Here is an 18,584-nt window from a genome sequence, read left to right as displayed (position 1 = left end):
AACAATGACCTCAAGTTTGTACTTGAGTACGTCTTTAAATATCTCCCTGCGTGAAAGGAAGAAGTGGCTCAATGAACTTCAGTTTAATATCTGAATGAAGAGAAAATGTTAGCTTTGGTTAATTCCAGTCATGCCAGATTTGTTCTAAAGCCTGTTGTGTCCCTGGAAAATCTCACTGCAGTAGTTACTGGATCAGTCCTATAATCTAAAAGATGTGAACACATGTTGATTGAGAAGAGGAGCGGAGTAAATTTCTGCCCTCTGTTTCCCAGCGTTGATAAGCAAATAATGGTCAGTGCATCCCTGATCACAGGCTCAGGATGAAGCTGAAAGCAAACAGCCTTTTGCAAGCTCTCTGTGATTACTAACAAAGCCCTGCCTTTTGCCTGCTTTTCCACTGGGCCTTCTAGGCATAATTGTCACACAGTCTAATACTCAGAGGCTGCTACCAGCCAAGCTGGGATGCAGATTTTGTGTGGTTTCTGACCAGACAAAATGCAAAAAAATCATCTTAATGTGCTGAGTATCCCTGATCCTTATTCCATTTCCTCTTTTTTTTTTTTTTTTTTTTTTTTTTTGTGCTTGTCTCATTTTCTGTGTGCTTAGCCGTTAATCCTGGTGGCTTTTGCCAAAACGTACTCTCCTACTGTGATTGTGTCTGCCAGCACACAGCACAGCAGCCACAGCTCATAGAGGACCACGTCGGAGAGTCCTTTGCCAGCCCTTAAGCCACTTGGTGTGAGCTGCTGCTTTTTTTCTCTCTGAAAGGATCCAGGACAATCAGTACTCCATAACTGATATCTACACCAAGGCATCTCTTTTCCAAGTGAATTTTAACACCTAGGCAGGCACTCTAATATTTTCCTGTGAGAGAACAGGTTAGAGTATAAATGCAAATGTGGCTTTATCTCATCAGCCTGCACTGTTGTGCTGATGAATTGCTTGCAGTTGATCCTAACTCAGCCATTGCTTTCGTGTCTGCCTCAGCCTTCTGTCACGCATTTCTGCAGCAAATGGCATGGCTTTCTGAACACAGGCTGAGGATGAATGTAGGGAAATAATTATGTATATCTCTGCCTAGGAGTAACAAACGAGCAGAATTTACAGATTATCCGTTGATTTATTTATATGTTTTACATCTATTCACTATGTGCCTGATTAGATTAATATACATTTGTGGTGATTATATTTCTCTTCTAAGGAGGCTTGACCTCCATCAGCAGTGGTTAAAAACCCTGTCCATATATTTAGGGATGACAAAGAAGAAGCCATTTGTCAAACATTCTCCACTAGTTTCTAGGGTTAGAAAAATCGACGCTTTCTTCATCAGCTGATTCCTGTCCTTCATTTGTCAACAGAAGCATTTTCAGGAAATGTAACAGTCTGTTAACAAGTTCAGACTTCCTTTTAGTTACTATACGTCCCAGTAGCAACCTTGAATCCCCAGTTAGGGAAGGAGAGGGCTTAGAAAGAGTTGGAATCCCTCTGAATTTGTATGCACAAGCATGCTTTGGACAAGGGTTTTCTTGTGTGGAAGCCTGGGCTGCAAAAATGCAGGTAAGAGTATGTGTTAGATGTTACAAATGTTGGTATTTATTATTTGGGAGCTTCTCCTGTTCAAAGATAGTACTGGGGAGAGTAGTCTCTTCATGTCAGGAACTGTCCATTGCTTATAAATAAGGACATACTCTCTTTTGTTTTGCTTTGCTTTGTTTTTAATTAAAAAAGCTAGTTTATGCCCCAGGGAGATGATTAGCTGGAGCAGCTCATGCTCCTGCAAAGCAGAGCTAATCAGAGAGGGAAGCTGCAGGGTGCTGTGCGTCAGTCACTGCACTGTCACTGCACACCCCTGCCTGTAAGCCTCTGAGGTTTTCTGCTTTTGCTCTTTTTTTACCTCATCATTGGTAATCTAACTCAGTTCAGGGAAAGTGTTCAGTGCTCAGTTTTGCTCCTGTCTCTGCATACACGCGTTTGCCAGGCAGCAGAACAACCCAGCAACAAGGACAAGGCAAGTAAGTTGGGCAGCTGCACCATCGCTCTTTTCTCTGACCAGCCAAGCTTACACAGAGCTGAAAAAGGGGAAGGCTCCAAAGTTGCTGACTTCTGGATTGTGAAGGGGTGCCTGATGCACTGCTGTTGCTTAAGGCCCTGTCCTCCCTGGAGCAACACTTAGCAACCACTGTCTTGCATCAGGTTGATATGGAGGTCCCAGTCTTCTCTGTGGGCTTCTGGAGGCCCTGCAGTGCTCAGTGATTGTTCTTGTTCTCTGGTAGTGCCTCAGGAAAATTGATTTTTTACCTCCTGGAGAATACTGGGTCATGCCCACTCTGATCCCCTGTGGAGAGTGACAGATGAAATCTTTGTGGACTTAACACAGGTACATTACTGCTATGGGAACCTTGACTCCCTTCCCCCAGGCATTTAGGGCAAAATGAGAAAATAAAGCCAGGAATAAGCATCATCTGTCTTCACAGCAATTGGGATTAAAAAAAAAAAAAAAGATTCAAGCACTCTCCATCATACCATACCAACCTTCTTTTAGAAAGGCACAGTCTTCACAATTGTTGGTAAAATCTTGAAAACCGATTGAAAGAAAGCATAACCTAAATAAGCAAAGGAAGAGCCATTAAACTTGTAGTTTCAGAGTCCTCGTGATGTTCTGACATCAGGCAGGGACATTTCTAGTCCCCCAGCATCCCGGCAGAGTTGCTAGCTGGCCATCCAGGGATAAAATGCATAGATTAAGAGATGCCATCAGCACTTGGTAGCTTAGGGATCTGTAAAAAGGGGAAGAGAGCTCTGGTGTGGCTCATTAACCAAGGGACGGCCGCAGGGGCATGGACCTGCTTGTTTTCCTTCAGAGCTTAGGAGGGCTTCGACTTGTCTGGAGGACCCCGCTGCCATCAGTCCCTTCCACTACCTGCAGCCCCGGCAGAACTGGGAGTGGGCTGTGTTCTGCAAGGCATCAGCTGTGTCCCTGCCAAGCATTGTTTCCCTGATAAGCTGCAGGTACCAGTGCAAATCATTTTGTGCTCTTCTGCTGGGTAGTCTTCGTAAATACATCTCCCACGTGGAGAGATGTAAGCAGTGCAGCAACCCAGCTGCTCTAGAAGAACAGAGCGAGGCTGCAGATACATTAGATGAATTATTTATAATAAGGATTTCTGTACTTTCACTGAAATGACTGACCCCTGGGCTGGCTGGGCAATGAGCAAATAACCAAATACTATTTACAAAGGCTAGGAGGGAAGCTGGCTGACTGGTATCTTTCTGCCACTGTCATCGTGTGGCCTGAAGGACGTGTCAGATCTGTGATGTTTTCCAGAGGACACTAAGGAGAAAACATTCATTTTATTGTTACCACAGGAGAGAGATAAGAGAAGTGCTTTTCTTTTCCGACTGTTTGCTTTGGCAGATGTTTTTCCTGTTTCTTTGCTGCAGTTTTTCCCTTCTAGTGTCTGCATTTCAAAAAAGGAAAAATTTCCCACTGTTTAAAAAAAAAGAAAAAGAAAAAAAGAAGAATAAAACCAAGTGTCCTGTGACTGGTCAAGTGCCTCACTGGTCTGATAAAAGCATACCCTCCCTGGGGAGGTGGTTGTATTTAAAAACCATTTGGATGTGGTGTTCAGGGACATGGTTTAGTCAAATTGGATTTGATGATCTTTAAGGTCTTTTCCAACCTGAGCAATTCTGTGATTCTCAATGGTGTCATTGTGTTCCTGAGCCACTGTAGACAGGAAAAAATGAAACCAAATGTTTTGTCCAGTGCCCTATTTATTGCTGTTAGGTTTAAGGATTTATAGTTCTCCAGAATTAAATTCTCCCCTTAGAAAGAATCTTGATTAAACTTAGCAGCTGAGCTGGAATTTTTTCCTTCGTGGTTGAAAGCTGTGTCTCAAATCACACTTGTCCCATGGCAAAGGAGATGAACCCACAGAACCTTATGCTAAAAACCCTGCCTGCAAAGCCCCATGGAAAAGTAGGCAGCTGAGAGACAATAGTCAAGATTTTCCTTGCTCTTTCTCATCAAGCAGGATAACTCAGAACCTGAATCAGGAATGAACATTAGAAACATTTCAGTGGGGCACTGCAGGGAAAAGGAACAACTCGGATTCCCAACCCCAGCCTTTTCTGCTAAGCAGTGCCTAGATTAATATGAGAAAGCAGAACCAGCCCTTTGGGCTCATCCTCACCTTGTGGGCAGAACGGGGATTGCTCCATCTGAGGATCAGATGGAAAATGGTGTGGCATACTGGGCTGTAAAAATTTATGCCGTAATTAAGTCTGATTGCCAAATGATGTTGGAGTCCTGTGTCAGGGGTGTGTTTATGCAGTGTGTCAGTGAGAGAAGCACTGCTTTGGGAGTCTCAGACCCATCTTTCCCATAGGCATGCGATGAGAGATTTACACAAGGAATTGTCTTGAAGTTCCCACCTGAGCAATCAATCTGCAGCTGCACACCTACACGCATTGGATGCCATTGGCTGTGCTGCACAGTACTGCTCTAACCAATTCTCACAGTTCACATATTAAGCATTAGCCTCATTTCAATATTATCTTGCTTGCAGCACATTCCCTGGCATTGTAGGTTAACTTAATAAAGCATACATAATATGATTCACATGAGATTTTTGATCTGCATTTTGTTCAACATGACAGCAATGAATGAAGTTATTACACAATGTTCTGCTTGCTAATCATCAAGCAAAACAGGATAATAAAAGGATAATTATTACAAGCTTCCTTCCTTATTCCCATTAAGACAGTAAATTCAACTCAAACTGGAATCTCATAGGAGTTTCACCACTGACTTTGACAGGGACAGCATCAAGCTGATTGGTCCTCTAAATGAACCTAGTCATAGCTCCAGTATTAAAAATTCAGGGAGTAATATTTATTCCATGCCACAGCTTATTAAAAAAGATTCTTTTTTTTTAATCCTTACTCAATTCTCCATATTAAAATACATAATGTGCATTGCCCAAACCAATTGTCTTTCTTGAGAACACAGTGCTGTTTTATACTGGTTTTATGGAGTCTCTGGAGCAAGTAAAGAAAGGACAAAATGAAAAATCCCTGCACAGAGAATACAGCTGCTCCTCTGCACTTACAGCTGTGCTGCTCCTCACGTTCCACAGCCCCTGCTCTACCAGGCTGCACACAAAGGCTGCCCAAACTCCAGCATCAAGTGCCAGGTTGTACAAGAACATACAGACTGGATATATAAAACAAGTGTATTGTCTGGTGGCTTTTGGTTTCCCGGTCACATTAGGTATCTTATAAATGGAGATCATTCACTGCTTGCAACCTGGGAGCATCTCCATGCAGCACTGTGTGGAGCCAAGATCCTCATGCTGATGAAGTCCCGAGTTATGAAGTCTACAAAGCAGCATGTAGCACTGCTCAAACCTGCCAGCTCCTATCTGGAAACAGCTTTGCCATTTCAGCAGGCCTACAGCTGCACAAATAGAACTGGCTTATTTCTCCCTTAGATAGGCTTTTATATTTCCAGCTTTGGTGACATGGCATCAATTTACTGCTGTGTGGGGAGATGATCCCCTAATTATCTAATTATCTGACAGAGAGCAAAGGCTGCTGGTCTTACTCAGGCAAAGCTCTGCAGCCTTTAGAGAGGATTTAAGTCCTAAAGACAGGGAGCTAGATGAAGGCTTAGCAGGTCATGTTAGCTGCAGGTCTGGGGTCAGTGGGGAGCCTAGCCTATCAAGGAGAGCTCTGAGAACTGCAGAGATGTGTCCTGTGGCTGGAGAGGAATAAAGAGCATGCATGGCAGCATATGTCAGATTAGGCAAACCCAACCCATGCGTTCCCCCACTGCAATGTGGTGCTATCATGCCATCCTGAGACTCAAAGATCTTTAGAAGAGTAATCAGGCAGTTTAATCAGGCAGATGTCCATGCAAACCTGGGGAATCGTATCACCTTGTTAGATGAAGTTAATTTAGTCCATGCAGAACCTGTAGCATTATTTAAGGAAACAGGATTGCCAAAGCCAGCACAAATAACCACCCTTCCCTTTGAAATCCCAGCTGTAAGAATATGTTTGATCTGAGAGATGCCTGTCTCAACTGCTAACCCTACAGTAATGAAGCCTCAAGAAAACGTGCAATGAGACTGATCCTGACCCTCTGCTGTGTAACACTGGGGGAAAGACATACAGCGCAATGGATTTACCCCGAGCATTAAGGAGAAAGGAAACTTGGTCTTTTCTGTTTTGTTTTGATGGAAAAGCAATACAAAATCGGACCTATCCTAATAATTCCTAGAGCACTTAAGACATCTGCTGGAAATGGAATAAACTGCAATAAGAATGCATGTAGCAATGACTAATGTAAGAATGAAAAATTCTGTGATGTTTACATCTATGCAGTGTCTAAATTACTTGGCAAATGCCAGAACAATTTCCGTTCAAAACGATCATTTGAAAATATTTGCATAAATGTGCACAGTGTGTGGTAGTAGGGCTGGCTTTAGTATTTGTCCTGCAAGGCAGGGCCAGCTCCACTTTCCACTGCCTGACTTGTCTGTAGACAAGCAGACATCACCCCAACATTTGCATTCAGATCATTTAGATGTTATTTTTCTTTCCTGATCTAGCAGATTAAAAATTCCTTTTACTTTTGAAAGAAAGGTGTTTTGCTTCGACCACATCACACATTTTCCAACCCTGGGGCCTGGTGCATGAACTGATTATGCTTACACGTGGGGGTAGTGTTGCCTCCAGGACAGGTAAAGCAGGGTCAGCTGTTTGCAGATCCTGTGACAGCCCTGGGCTGCAGAGCTGTGGTTTGGCTCCTTGCCGCTGGCCAGGCTGGCAGCCACCAGCTGAAGCCTCTTGTCAGCAGGCAGGAGAGCAGCAGCAGTGCAGCAACGGGGACCTCTGTGGTGATACCGACACAGCTGAGTGGGATCTCAAGCTCCTGTGTTGCCAAAGCAAGGGGTCTCAGCTCTCAAGCAGAGCATTCGAGTCCTCTGTGAAGTGCAGCCACCAAAGCGAGACATGATCACACTCCTGAGAAGGTCTGTTTTTCCATCTGCTATAGGAAAATCCTACAAACATCAACACAAGCCAAAATGCAATCCTTCCTCTGGCCAGCCCTACTGGCAGTAAGCAAAGCCACACTGTTAGTAACCTGCTATGAACCTGTGAATGTGCATTTCAGACTGTCTTGCGAACTTCTGACTGGGGCCTTTGCCATGCCATCATCTCAAAGCTGGATCTTAGCAAGCGGGGGCTAAATTTAGGCTTTGTCCAAACTGTGTTGTTTGGCATGTGTAAGGATGTGCAGAACCTATTAAGATCGTGTTAATGTGAAGCTGTAAAACTTCATAGCAGAGAGACTGTAGTGATCAAAACTAAAAAATTAAAGGGAGAAATTAAGTGCTCAGGATGTTTTTAGTTCATTTCCTGAAAGGCAAATAGGTAGCACACATTGCAGGAGAAAAATTAGCACAGCAGGTATTTTAGGTTTACAAAAGAGAAACAGACAGATTCTCACATGCTCCCTGAGGGCTAAACAAGCTGTGCTGCCACCAGCATTTCCCAACACGGAAACCTGGCCGGGTCCGCAGGAATAGCACTTCAAAAGACCCCATTCAACGGCTTTATTTGCACCTGGATTGCAAAGAAACCAAAGCTTTAAATTTTCTCCTAAATTCCCTTATCTTTAGAGATGACATGGAGTCACCTGACTGTGAAGAAGTCTCCGGTTTTTGAGAGATGGTGTTTTGCTTTTTGCACATTTCGCGTAGCCATCAAACATATAACCCTAGATGAGAAGCCATTTCCTTGGGGTCCTTCCTGTCCAAAGACAGAGGCAGTGGCAATCAACAAAATGCTCAGTACCACCTATTTTTGCCAGTAAAACAAGACTTGGCAACACTACAAGAAGGCAACTTTATCAGTGCTCAGCAGCATTGGGTAGGTAACTAAAAACAGCAATTGCTTTGCTAACAGTGGTTTACGAAGATCTGGTGAATCTCTTCTGAATTCTGCATCTTTTCTGAACATGATCAATCTTACTTTTTCACATTTACAACCCATAATTTCACTGCCACTGCAAGAGAATGAAAGGAATACAAGTGATACAGTTTGGTCACAGATAAGATAAAGATACTTACCTTAAATATGTGTGATAGACAGAAGTTACTGTGCTGCCTCTTGCATACAACTTACTGTCCCCCAGCTTTGAGATGATAGTATGGCAAAGGCCCCAAACAAAAGATACAAAAACACTCATTCAAAAACATTCAAAATGTTTTCATTTTAATCTTTTTGGTACACCTATTATTTATATCTTAAATTTCTTCATTTTCTGAAGTAAAAATGCTTGGATTTACTGTGTGGTAAATGAAAAGCAGCAAACCTGTAGTTAAAGCAGCTATGTTTGAACTGAAAAAGAAAACTAGAAAAGCCTGTTCATCAATCCCATTATCAGTGTCAAGGTGAGGATGCATTTGGGATAGGAGTCTTATACTCCTAAGGAAGATGTAAATGCCCTCATTTCAACACTCCGCGACTTTCAGTGCAGGTCACTGGTGGGCAGCCTGTTTTTGCAATAGACTGGTATCTTCCTTTAATTTTAACAGACATAGCAAAACCCTTATAGCTAGCAAATTTCCTTCTAAAAAAGCAAATTTATATGACAAGAAAAACATTGAACCGACTGTACAAACCCAAAATATCATTAAGAATTTTCACAGAACCTCACATACCATAAGGTTAGCCCTTCCCTTTTCCAAATACACAGCTTGCTTGTACAAATTTCCCCCAAATAACCTTGGTGTTGGGATGTTAGCCATAGACCTGCCTTGTACCTGGTTCGACGGAGACAAAATCCTTAAGAAGGAGTTTTTAAGACTTTTCAAGGCCAAAGAAATCAAGCACACTGTATTTTTCCAAGCATGACATAATCCTGGGTTAGCAGAATTTGCAAAATTTCTTGCATTTAGTTTAAACAAATGAAAATCAACCCATGGATCCCATATACTACCCAAATCATTCATAAAAACTGATGCTTGGGAGGTGATCAACCTCTGTTGGCTACACTGGCTCTTGGATTTACCCCACCTGAAATTCCTTTGGCTGGCAACAGCTCTGATCAGTTCTCATTTTCTGTTTATACTCTCAGTAGAACAGGAAAATAATTACCCATGTACAAGCTTCTTTTCCAAATCTTACGTTGAGCTGAGATTTCTGTAATTGAAATGCTGCAGAAACAGTTGCTCAGATTTCAGCAGCAGACACAGCCCTCAGTTTCCCACTTGGTCCAACAGACCATGATGCAATCAATTCTGAAACCTGGAGGGAACCATAGACCTCAGTAAAACACAATTTGAGCATGGTTTGCTTTTCAAGATACCACATTATCTTTCTTTAAAGATATTATTGCAAGTATTATTCTACTTGTAGCTCTACTACCTCAGGGGATAACAAAAGACACGATCCCCCTGCATAGATCCTATTCCTCATAACAGGAAATTACTGCTGCAGCCAGACTATTTCAGGATCTCAGCCGAGCATCCAGTCCACGTCTCACACTGACTTCTCATACTCTGTGCCCAGTTGCATGTTCTTTCCACAAACTCAGTGATGGCTGAGAATGGAAAGGAAAAACAGCTGTACAAAGAGTTTTTCTGAGCCAGTTTACAAGAGCACATAAAGGTGGAACTGTCTCTGAGGGGAATAGACTTTTTAACTTGAAGAGACTCTGTGTAAAAACTGAAATGAACTTTTCACCAAAGGTTGCTTAAGCTTTGAATGGTTCAGTTGTCTGAAAGCAAATGGAACGAGGCAGGGAATCAGGAGCCAGAAAACCACCCAGGTGTCTGTGCAGTACAGCAGCTCTGAATTCTGCAAAATGTTTCTTTTCAAACCAAATAATTCAAGAAAAACTGCAGCTTTGTCTTTATGCAGTTCTACTATACTGGTGTGAATAAAGAGCACAAACATATCTTAGTCTGGACACAGCTATGAAAGTATGAGTATTTATATTTGTATAGCACATTCTCATATAGAAGGAGGACTAATTTGTCCCAAGAAAAATTACTTTCATATATATGTAACTTTGTTCACTCTCTGGGCCATATGTTATTACTCTAACTATGCTTTTAAAAGAAAAATTACAGCTCTAAATGACATTGTTATGCCAGTTTCTAGACCATACACAGAGAATGTATTCACTCTGGAGGGGCTCTAGGCCTCCCATAAGGTTCCATTTTCTGCTTCCTCACTCTAGCACTGGGAGTTTAAATATTCTAAGCAAAATATTTCGGCTTCTCCCTGACTCTTCTGCTCACACGCTGTATACAAGAAGTTAAACTTGCTTTCTTAGTTGTTGTTGATAAGTCTTAAGCTCAAAACAGAGCTTCAGACTGTTCTTTTAGCACTGTTCCTAATTTTCTCTACACAATGCAACGTACTTCAATACTTTGAAGCAAGCTACTGAAAACAAGTTTTAGAAAATCACTGAATTTATGAAAAGTTGATAAAGTATTAGTTCATGATTAATAGATGTGTACTAGCTATGGAGAATCCAATTAGTTGTTTGGAGGTATCTAAAACAGCTGGTGTAGGTATGTTTTACATTATGAGTGCTGCAGTGATTTTAGAATCTATGTGGTTAGAAAAGAGCCAGTATGCACTCATGTAGTAAAACAGCATGCCTCTAAAATCTCAGCTTCCTTTTAATAAAGTAATAAGTCTCTTGCTGTTACAGTTCTAGAAGAAAAACAGTGATAATATGACTAGAATGGAACCAAGGCAGATGGCAAAGAGGGGTCTGGAAACATAGCTTCAGAGTGGCATAAACTTTTCCTGCCTGCACCCGTTGCTCAACAATGACTTCAGTGTCAGCATTTTAAACAAACCCTCATGTTGAAAGTCTCATTTATCCACTAAACTGAGTGAAAGGTGATATTGCTTATAGCAATCCCAATTTAAAGGCACTCCCAAAAAACTCAGTCTCAAGGCAAATTAAAGAGCTCCAAATGCAGACACCTCTCCATAGTCTAGATAGCACTGTCCTGCTTCCAGTATCTTGTACTTTGCTGGGAGCAGCATCTCCTACCCCGGCCATGTACTGAGGATTTGGGAAGTATTGTAAGAGTGTAAAAGATCTTTTGTTCCCCTAACTAGACCCTGCTGATAGCACATAATGTTCTTATTCAGAAGCACAGTAATATCTAGCAGGTATTTATGAACTCTTAATAAAATCATAAATGAACATCTGACAATGTGATATATATACTCTGTGTGTGTGGCTGCCATGTTTACTAAGGGGCAACATCTTTTTTTGTTTCAGTGTAAATAAGATCATGACCACTGTCCATACTTAATCAGCATGGGACAGAGACATGCTACCCCCCATCCTGAGGCTGGTGTTACACAAGGCATTTTTGAGCATCCCTCTGCTTTTGCACACCGTTATGCTTCAAAGATAGTGTTATCTCTGAAGAAATGGCATTCATCTGCAGCAATCGAAGCACTGTTCAGTGCCCTTAAAGCAACCTGTCTCAGTTGAACCCAAAAAGGAAACAGGAATTTCAGAAGAGACGTGAGAACAAGGGGGCACCTTATGCTGCAGCCAGCTTCAGTATTAAACACATTTCGTAAGCAAGGAGCACAGCCAACCCTGTCACTACACTTTTATAAAACTGACCTCAGTCAGTCCTGACTGTGATGTGTCTGTGTGACTTGCTCTCAAAGCTGCTGAAGAGAATCTCTTGAAGATTTTTGTGAAGTTCTTTAAAGGAGAGATGGCACAAACTGGACTTATGATTTTTCTACTCATAAGCATATTACTGCTGGATCAGACCATCAGCCAGGCTTCCAAAGTCAAAGCTAGGAAGCACAGCAAACGTAGAGTGAAAGGTACTGGGTTTTAACTGGGAGAAGGGATAGAGATTTATAGACTGTGCGAGGTTACTACGTACTTAACATTGTGTGAGTAAGAAAGTAGCACTATTCAAATGTTTATTAACTAATGATAGTCAAGTCTATATTATGCCTGTCTTTCAAATATTTTTATGTGAGTTAGTAAAGCCAAGAATGATGTGCTAGAATGAATTATAGAAATAAAGCTGCATTGCTTTTAAAAAATATCTTGCTCTTTTATGGCTGTTCATCTGTTAACAGCTGACATAATTTATGATACAAAGGTAAAGCTGAGAAGACTCCAGCCAATCATTCCTAGTTACACAGTTCTATTGATTAAGAGCAGAAGAATGGAAATTCACGTACATATGATGGAAAAGAGCAGAATAAAACATTAAGTCTTCAAGGGTTATTGTTCAGGTTTTTGTCCTTTTCCTAATTTTAACAAAATGTCTGTGTAATGTTTGTGGGATACTACTTGTATGAGCAATATGGTGAAATTGCAAGTCAAATTAATAAAAAAGAATTTCCAAAAGAAGGATTAAATTCCCAGAGCAAAGATTACAGAGCAAATACAGAACCACTGACTGTTTGGAAAGGTCTGTGTACTTAATTTAAGGGCTTATTTCTAGTAGAAGTGTGCGTGATGGAGGTTACACTAATGGCAAATATTTAAGCTCCTTGTCAGTGGAAAATATGGAGCCTTGATAAAGTCACTGTACAGCACAGTTATACTGCTTTGGAGCTATAGACTTACATATTTTTATTTTTCCCTTTGAATCTTTTCAGTTCTTAGCTTGATATACCCTTGTGCTGCCAGCACATTTTTCTGTCTGCTTTCTACTGATAACTTCTGCATTTGAAACAGTTTGTCAAAATAATGGGTGTTCTGAGGATAAGTTACCCAAAATTATGAAATTCAGGATGTGGGTGCAAAAAAAAAAAAAAAAAAAAGATCTGCGTAAATAAGTGTGCTACTACTAAATAAATAAATAAATCAATAGTCCCAGGAGCTCATCTGTTCTGCTTTTTACCTCTTTCAAAGCAGAGAAGGGTCATGGAGAGACTACTGGGAACTGAGAGTCATAGGGAAGAACACGGACTGGGAGTCCTGCCATGGGGAACGTAAAGGACAGCTGAGGTCAATCCCCTCTGATTAGGGAGTATGGAGAAGGGACAAGCTTTCTGGGGTGGAGCTGGAGGATTAGGTGATGTAACACGATCTGTAGGAACTGTGGCTTTGTTAGTTCTGCTGCTTGTGAAAGAGCCTATTTATTCCTCCTGCTCATTACTGCGGCTTCTGGAAGGTTTGCTTACCACTGCAATCAAACCGTAAACTTGTGTAATGGAATCCTGTCTGCTATCTGTTTGATTGTGGTGGGCCATTAGAATGATTAAGAGGAAAAATATGCAAAAGAGAACATGAAAAAGGAATTATGTGCAATTTAGCATCCTTTCTTATCTCATCATCTTTTTGGTACTTTTGTCAGTGTCACAAAATGGTGACATGGGCTGAATGTGGGTGACTCGAATCATCAATGGGGAGGAAGGCTCCCCCTGGGGAGGGGAGATTGTAGCTCAGCAAGCTCATCTGCATGCATTTAGACATCAAACTTAGATTGTATGGGCTATCCCTTGCTGAGTTAAAAAGAAAGCCGTGTAAAACTTATGTGTACACAGAATCTTCTGTCCTGCTTTTGTTTTTATGACATATATATATACACAGACATGTACACGTACACCCACACACTACAGCATACAGGTATACAGGTTCAAATGTAAACAGGCAAATTTTGCTATAAACCAGAGATGGGCAGCTAGAATACTGATGCTTTAAAATGGCAAAATATGTCTTGGCAATGCAGAAACTCAAAGTTGTTAAAATGAAAAAAATGACTTTTTTGCATGCATACCTGCTTATTTCTCTGTATTTCTTTCATTAAAGAAAAAGATGACCTCAAGACCCAGATTGACAAGTTGTGGCGAGAAGTAAATGCTCTCAAAGAAATGCAAGCACTTCAGTCAGGTAAAGCAGCTTATACTGATCAGTGGCATCCAAAAGTTACTGTAAAGCAGCTTATACTGACCAGTGGCATCCAAAAGTTACCACTGCCTTCCCTCTCACACTCCTCAGTCTCACTCATTTTTTTAAAGGTGATTTGAGACTGATGAATATGGCTTCTTGGAGCACAGTATGATACAGCTATACTGATGAAACAAGAATTGAAGAAAGCATTTGGGCAAAAGCAAGTATGAACTAGTGGTACACATGTGGTGATTCTTCATTAAGAGCAATAATTTTTCTGGAGCAAGAACTACCATTGTCTTTGCTATGCACAACCTCTAGCTGTGATTCTTGTGCATGTTAGGCGTAATTAGACATAGGCACAGTTGCTGGGTTTAAGAGCTTAAATGGTCAATAAGTTGGGTTCCCAGCTTGGATACGAACACGGGCTAACTATTAAAACAAAAACAGTCACTGTAAAGGCTGAGAATATAAAAAAAAAAAAGATAAGCTTAAAGGACTGAGTCATCCTAAATGGTGGGAACTGCAACATTCAGATGTGAATGTTACTCTAAAACCTCAAAGTAGTATTCACTGAGAGTCCAGAAATATTCTGTATCAACACTCAGTCCTTTAAATACTTCAATAGATAGATGGAAATTTCCAAGCAAAATAAGGATAAATATGTGCACACTTACTAGACAGTTCTTCTTTTTCACAGCTGTTGACACAAAACCTGACATTTAAACATATTCAAGAGGACTCTACAGAGGAAATGACATCATTCACATGAAACAGGACATATTTTGCTTAGGGATGGTAATATGCGGGTTTGTCTTGTTTTGCATCCTGGGAAGCATTGAGCTTTTTGAGCTTTACTAAATATTTTTTTTTTAAATTTCTCATAAGAGGACTATAGAAATTTCTTAGAAGAGGAAACCTGTGCTAGACAAGTAACTCTTGTTTAAAAGTAGTTCTTGTATTGCTTCCAGAAGAAGCTTGAGAGTAAGCAAGCAGTGGCTTAGAAATGAAACCAGAGGCAGGAGATCTGCTATCCTCAAAACTTATTTTGAGTTCTATTCTAAATTCAGAACCCACACTGATCAAATGGATTCCAAATTTGGCAAAAAAGAGACCTATCACCCCTCTAGCTCTGACTGCATTTGTTAATGGCTTCATGATAGTTTAAAAAGTAACTCTTTTTTTAGTTTATAAGAGCTTTCAAGACATTCTGATTCCTTCTTTTTCTTTTTGAATTTCCTAGTTTTCCTTTCTACATACCGTGAAATGTTGCCATATGCCATTTAGCAGCATGAGCTTTCTCCCTAAAGAGGAATAGTCTCCATCATTACTGCAGAATTGTTGAAATAGATTAAGTCTCTCTGATTTTCCCATGAATATAAATTTGTTAAAGAATTCAAAATTTAGCAAGTACTCTAATTACTTTTCTTTGACCACTGCATGGCTTAGCACTTGGAAAGGATGACGTTTGAAGGATAAGTCCCAGCATAAAAAGATGATCTTGAAAATGCAGCTAAGGAATGCAATGGCTGCTAGAACTGGAGATGCTAAAGAACTGAGGCATGTCGGATTTGGTCCAGAGTGAATTTCCATATCCTGTTGATCAGATACATCATTACTTTTTTTTTTTTTTTTTTACTAGATCAGATGACAGGAATTAGAAACAGACTATAGAAAACATCAGGACAGAAGATGTTCATATTGTTTCATGACTGTTCTTATTTATGTACAAGATGAGTTTAAGCAATAAATGAAATGGACTGGAAGCAGGCAGATTCAAGATTCCAAAAATAAGTATTTTAGTAGTCTATTGAAGCCCTTTGCTACCTTTCTCAACTTAGAAGAAATACTCCTATGAGGTGGGTTCTGTTCTTGTAAGTACTTTTCTTGGGAGAGGCAGTTGTTAACATACGTGCATTAGGAGAGCTGGAAAGTGAAGCCTGAAGATTGGCTCCTGCAAGCCTGCCCGCACAGTTTGGGCTGGAAGGACTCTGAGAGCAGTTCTGCAAGGCAATTCCAGTTGCAGAGCAGATGCCAAATTCATGTTTCAGTACGCTTGTACTTTACATCAAGACTTCCCTGATATGTTCCAGAAGAACTAAGTCCAAACAGATTTTAAATGCAGATGCTTATGTTACTTGGTTCAGATTGTCACGCAAACTCAGTATGCTTTTTAGAAAGTTTTAATAGATCTAAGTCACTTTACATCATTTGAGTTTGAAGGGATACACTTTGCTGGAAAGATCAGAAATTAAGAACTAAAGAGGTGAATGCCCTCTTCTCTGCAGGTGGGAATATACTTTTATCAATCACTCAGAGAGAGATTTGCATTATGATTTTCAAATTAATATTTTTCTGACAAGCAGGACATATTTAAAATAGCATTTCCAGCATTTCCTTGCTATGAAATAGGCCTATTTAATGCATAACGCTTTACTCTGGAACTTGAATACCATCAATATGAAAAGACTTTTGATCTGCCTGTTTAGTATAAAGCCAAGTATAGATTTCCTAACGATTAACTCACATCTGCCTACACTATGAACATCCATACCTACCCATTCCACCAGTTTTAAGAGATGAAATAAGGTAAGACATGTTAAAAGAGGACTATTTACAGAAACCAGTGATCAGACATACTGACAACAGGCCTGGGCAATATTTTATTTTTCAGAAGTAGCCAAATTAAATTAAAAAAACCCGAACTCAAATAAATAAAACACGCAAACCTAAATTAAAGTAGGAATCTGAGGCTTAAATCATGCTTCAGGTTCATCAAAGTAAACACAGGAAAGATTTTCCAAAGTACCTTATGGTGTTAAGATCACAACTTTATCTATCCATTCTCTTAAGTGTCTTTTCTGCAGTAGCCCTAAGAGCATGCTCAGCTTTTGGCCAACTCTTACACCCCACAGGACCCCACAGTGTGTCTGTGAGCCATCTAGACTTCCTAAAGGCACGCTGGCATGTTGGCTGCATACAAGATACTACATAAACAGGAGTAGCAGACCCACTCTTCAGGTGCAAGATCTTTTCACTTGCTGAGCAACTGATTGCTTAACCACCAAGACACCTTTAGAAAATCACCGCTTTAGGAAACATCATTTAAAGCTCAAGCTTTTACTGAATTTGCAAACTAATATCTATTCACAGTCTGTCTTCGAGGGACAAAGGCCCATAAGAAGTGCTACCTCATATCAGAAGGCACCAAACATTTTCATGAAGCCAATGAAGACTGCATAGCCAAGGGAGGGACACTGGCTATCCCAAGGAATAGCGACGAAACAAATACTCTCCGAGACTATGGCAAGAACAGTATGCCTGGAGGGTCTGAGTTCTGGCTAGGTGTCAATGACATGGTAAATGAAGGGAAGTTTGTTGATGTTAATGGCATGGCTCTACAGTACTTCAATTGGGATCATGCCCAGCCAAACGGGGGGAAGCGTGAAAATTGTGTCTTCTCTTCAACACAAGGCAAGTGGGTGGATGAGGTCTGCCGTACTGCCAAAAGATATATTTGTGAATTTCTGATCCCATAATTCCATACATAAGTGATCATGACCATATTTTGGGTTATTAACATGCCATCTTTTCTTGTTAGCAGCCCCTCCCACTTAGACAGTGGTGAGTTAAAAATATCCATCTGTTGCATTATATTCACTCTCTTCTGAAACAGAATTTTTCTTCATTAATTTATTTTCTACTCAGATGCTTAAAATGTTATGTGTAGTGAGTGCTCTCATCATGTACAGGAATACATGCTATGTTTTGACCTATACTGCATCGTATTTTGCTATATTCTTTCAGCCTGATGTTCAGGTTACTGGGGTTCACCTTCATTTCTGCACATCTTCATGGTAGAAAGGTTTTTACTTGATCTCACATCTCTAGTGAATTTATTGAAAGTATACAAGAAGATTGCTGTGTGGAGACACGTTCTAACAGAAGATGTAGGGCTCTTCTCTGTTCCAGTGCTTTAGGAAGATATTGGGGTTTATCCTGGGAAAACGGCCATCCTCCTTACAGAGTGTAACAGGATGGATTTGTGGATTTGTGACCAACACTTTTACCTATGAGATAGGAAAGATAAAAAGGAAAATCTGATGATAATTTTTAAAGCACACAGAGTTAAATAAGATACACTGCTACAAAATGGGGGAAGTAGCTATTCTAAATATCAGGTCTAAGCATGGTTGTTTCTAAATGTCTCAATTATGGTTAAATATTAGATATCACTTGGAGCATTCCTGTAGAAGAAACCAACCTGGGACTTGATCATGGTGCTAGCATGTAATCCCTTAGAAAGATGTGCAAATGCCTCTCCTGCTGGATCAGAATGAGGCTTCATTATTCAGGCATGAATGGAGAGGAAGGGTTCCCTCTCAGGCACAACATACCCCCTCAATCTCCTCTCTCCATACTGTGGGTAGCATGCCTTGCTGGCACAGATGAGTGGGGCCAAACCATCACTCACTGAGCCATGTGCAGATTTTTCCATTTGATACCCAACATTTGAGCTGGCTATTTTTTGCTATTCTTAACATCACAATACATATTTGCCTTCATGTTATAAACTGCAGTTTCTCCATCATGTAAAGGAATTTCAATAAATGATTTAAATATATTGTTGCTTGGAGGCTAATTTCTACTTTTTCTCTTTTAATTG

The 18,584-nt window shown here is 40.5% G+C and overlaps 1 protein-coding gene across 1 annotated transcript; it reads left to right on the top strand.

Moving 5' to 3' along the window:
- Positions 1-11,774: 11,774 nt before the first annotated feature.
- Positions 11,775-17,457, top strand: CLEC3A (C-type lectin domain family 3 member A; the record flags this gene model as incomplete). The annotated part of the gene is made up of 3 exons (XM_079541603.1): positions 11,775-11,889; positions 13,838-13,918; positions 17,072-17,457. The coding sequence occupies 3 exons, from the start codon at positions 11,775-11,777 to the stop codon at positions 17,455-17,457; spliced, it is 582 nt and encodes a 193-aa protein (XP_079397729.1).
- Between the last annotated feature and the right edge of the window lie 1,127 nt (positions 17,458-18,584).

This window comes from Tetrao urogallus, assembly GCF_951394365.1.
Source record: "Tetrao urogallus genome assembly, chromosome: 12".
Lineage (NCBI taxonomy): Eukaryota > Metazoa > Chordata > Aves > Galliformes > Phasianidae > Tetrao > Tetrao urogallus.
This window is presented reverse-complemented; position numbering and strand designations above follow the sequence as displayed.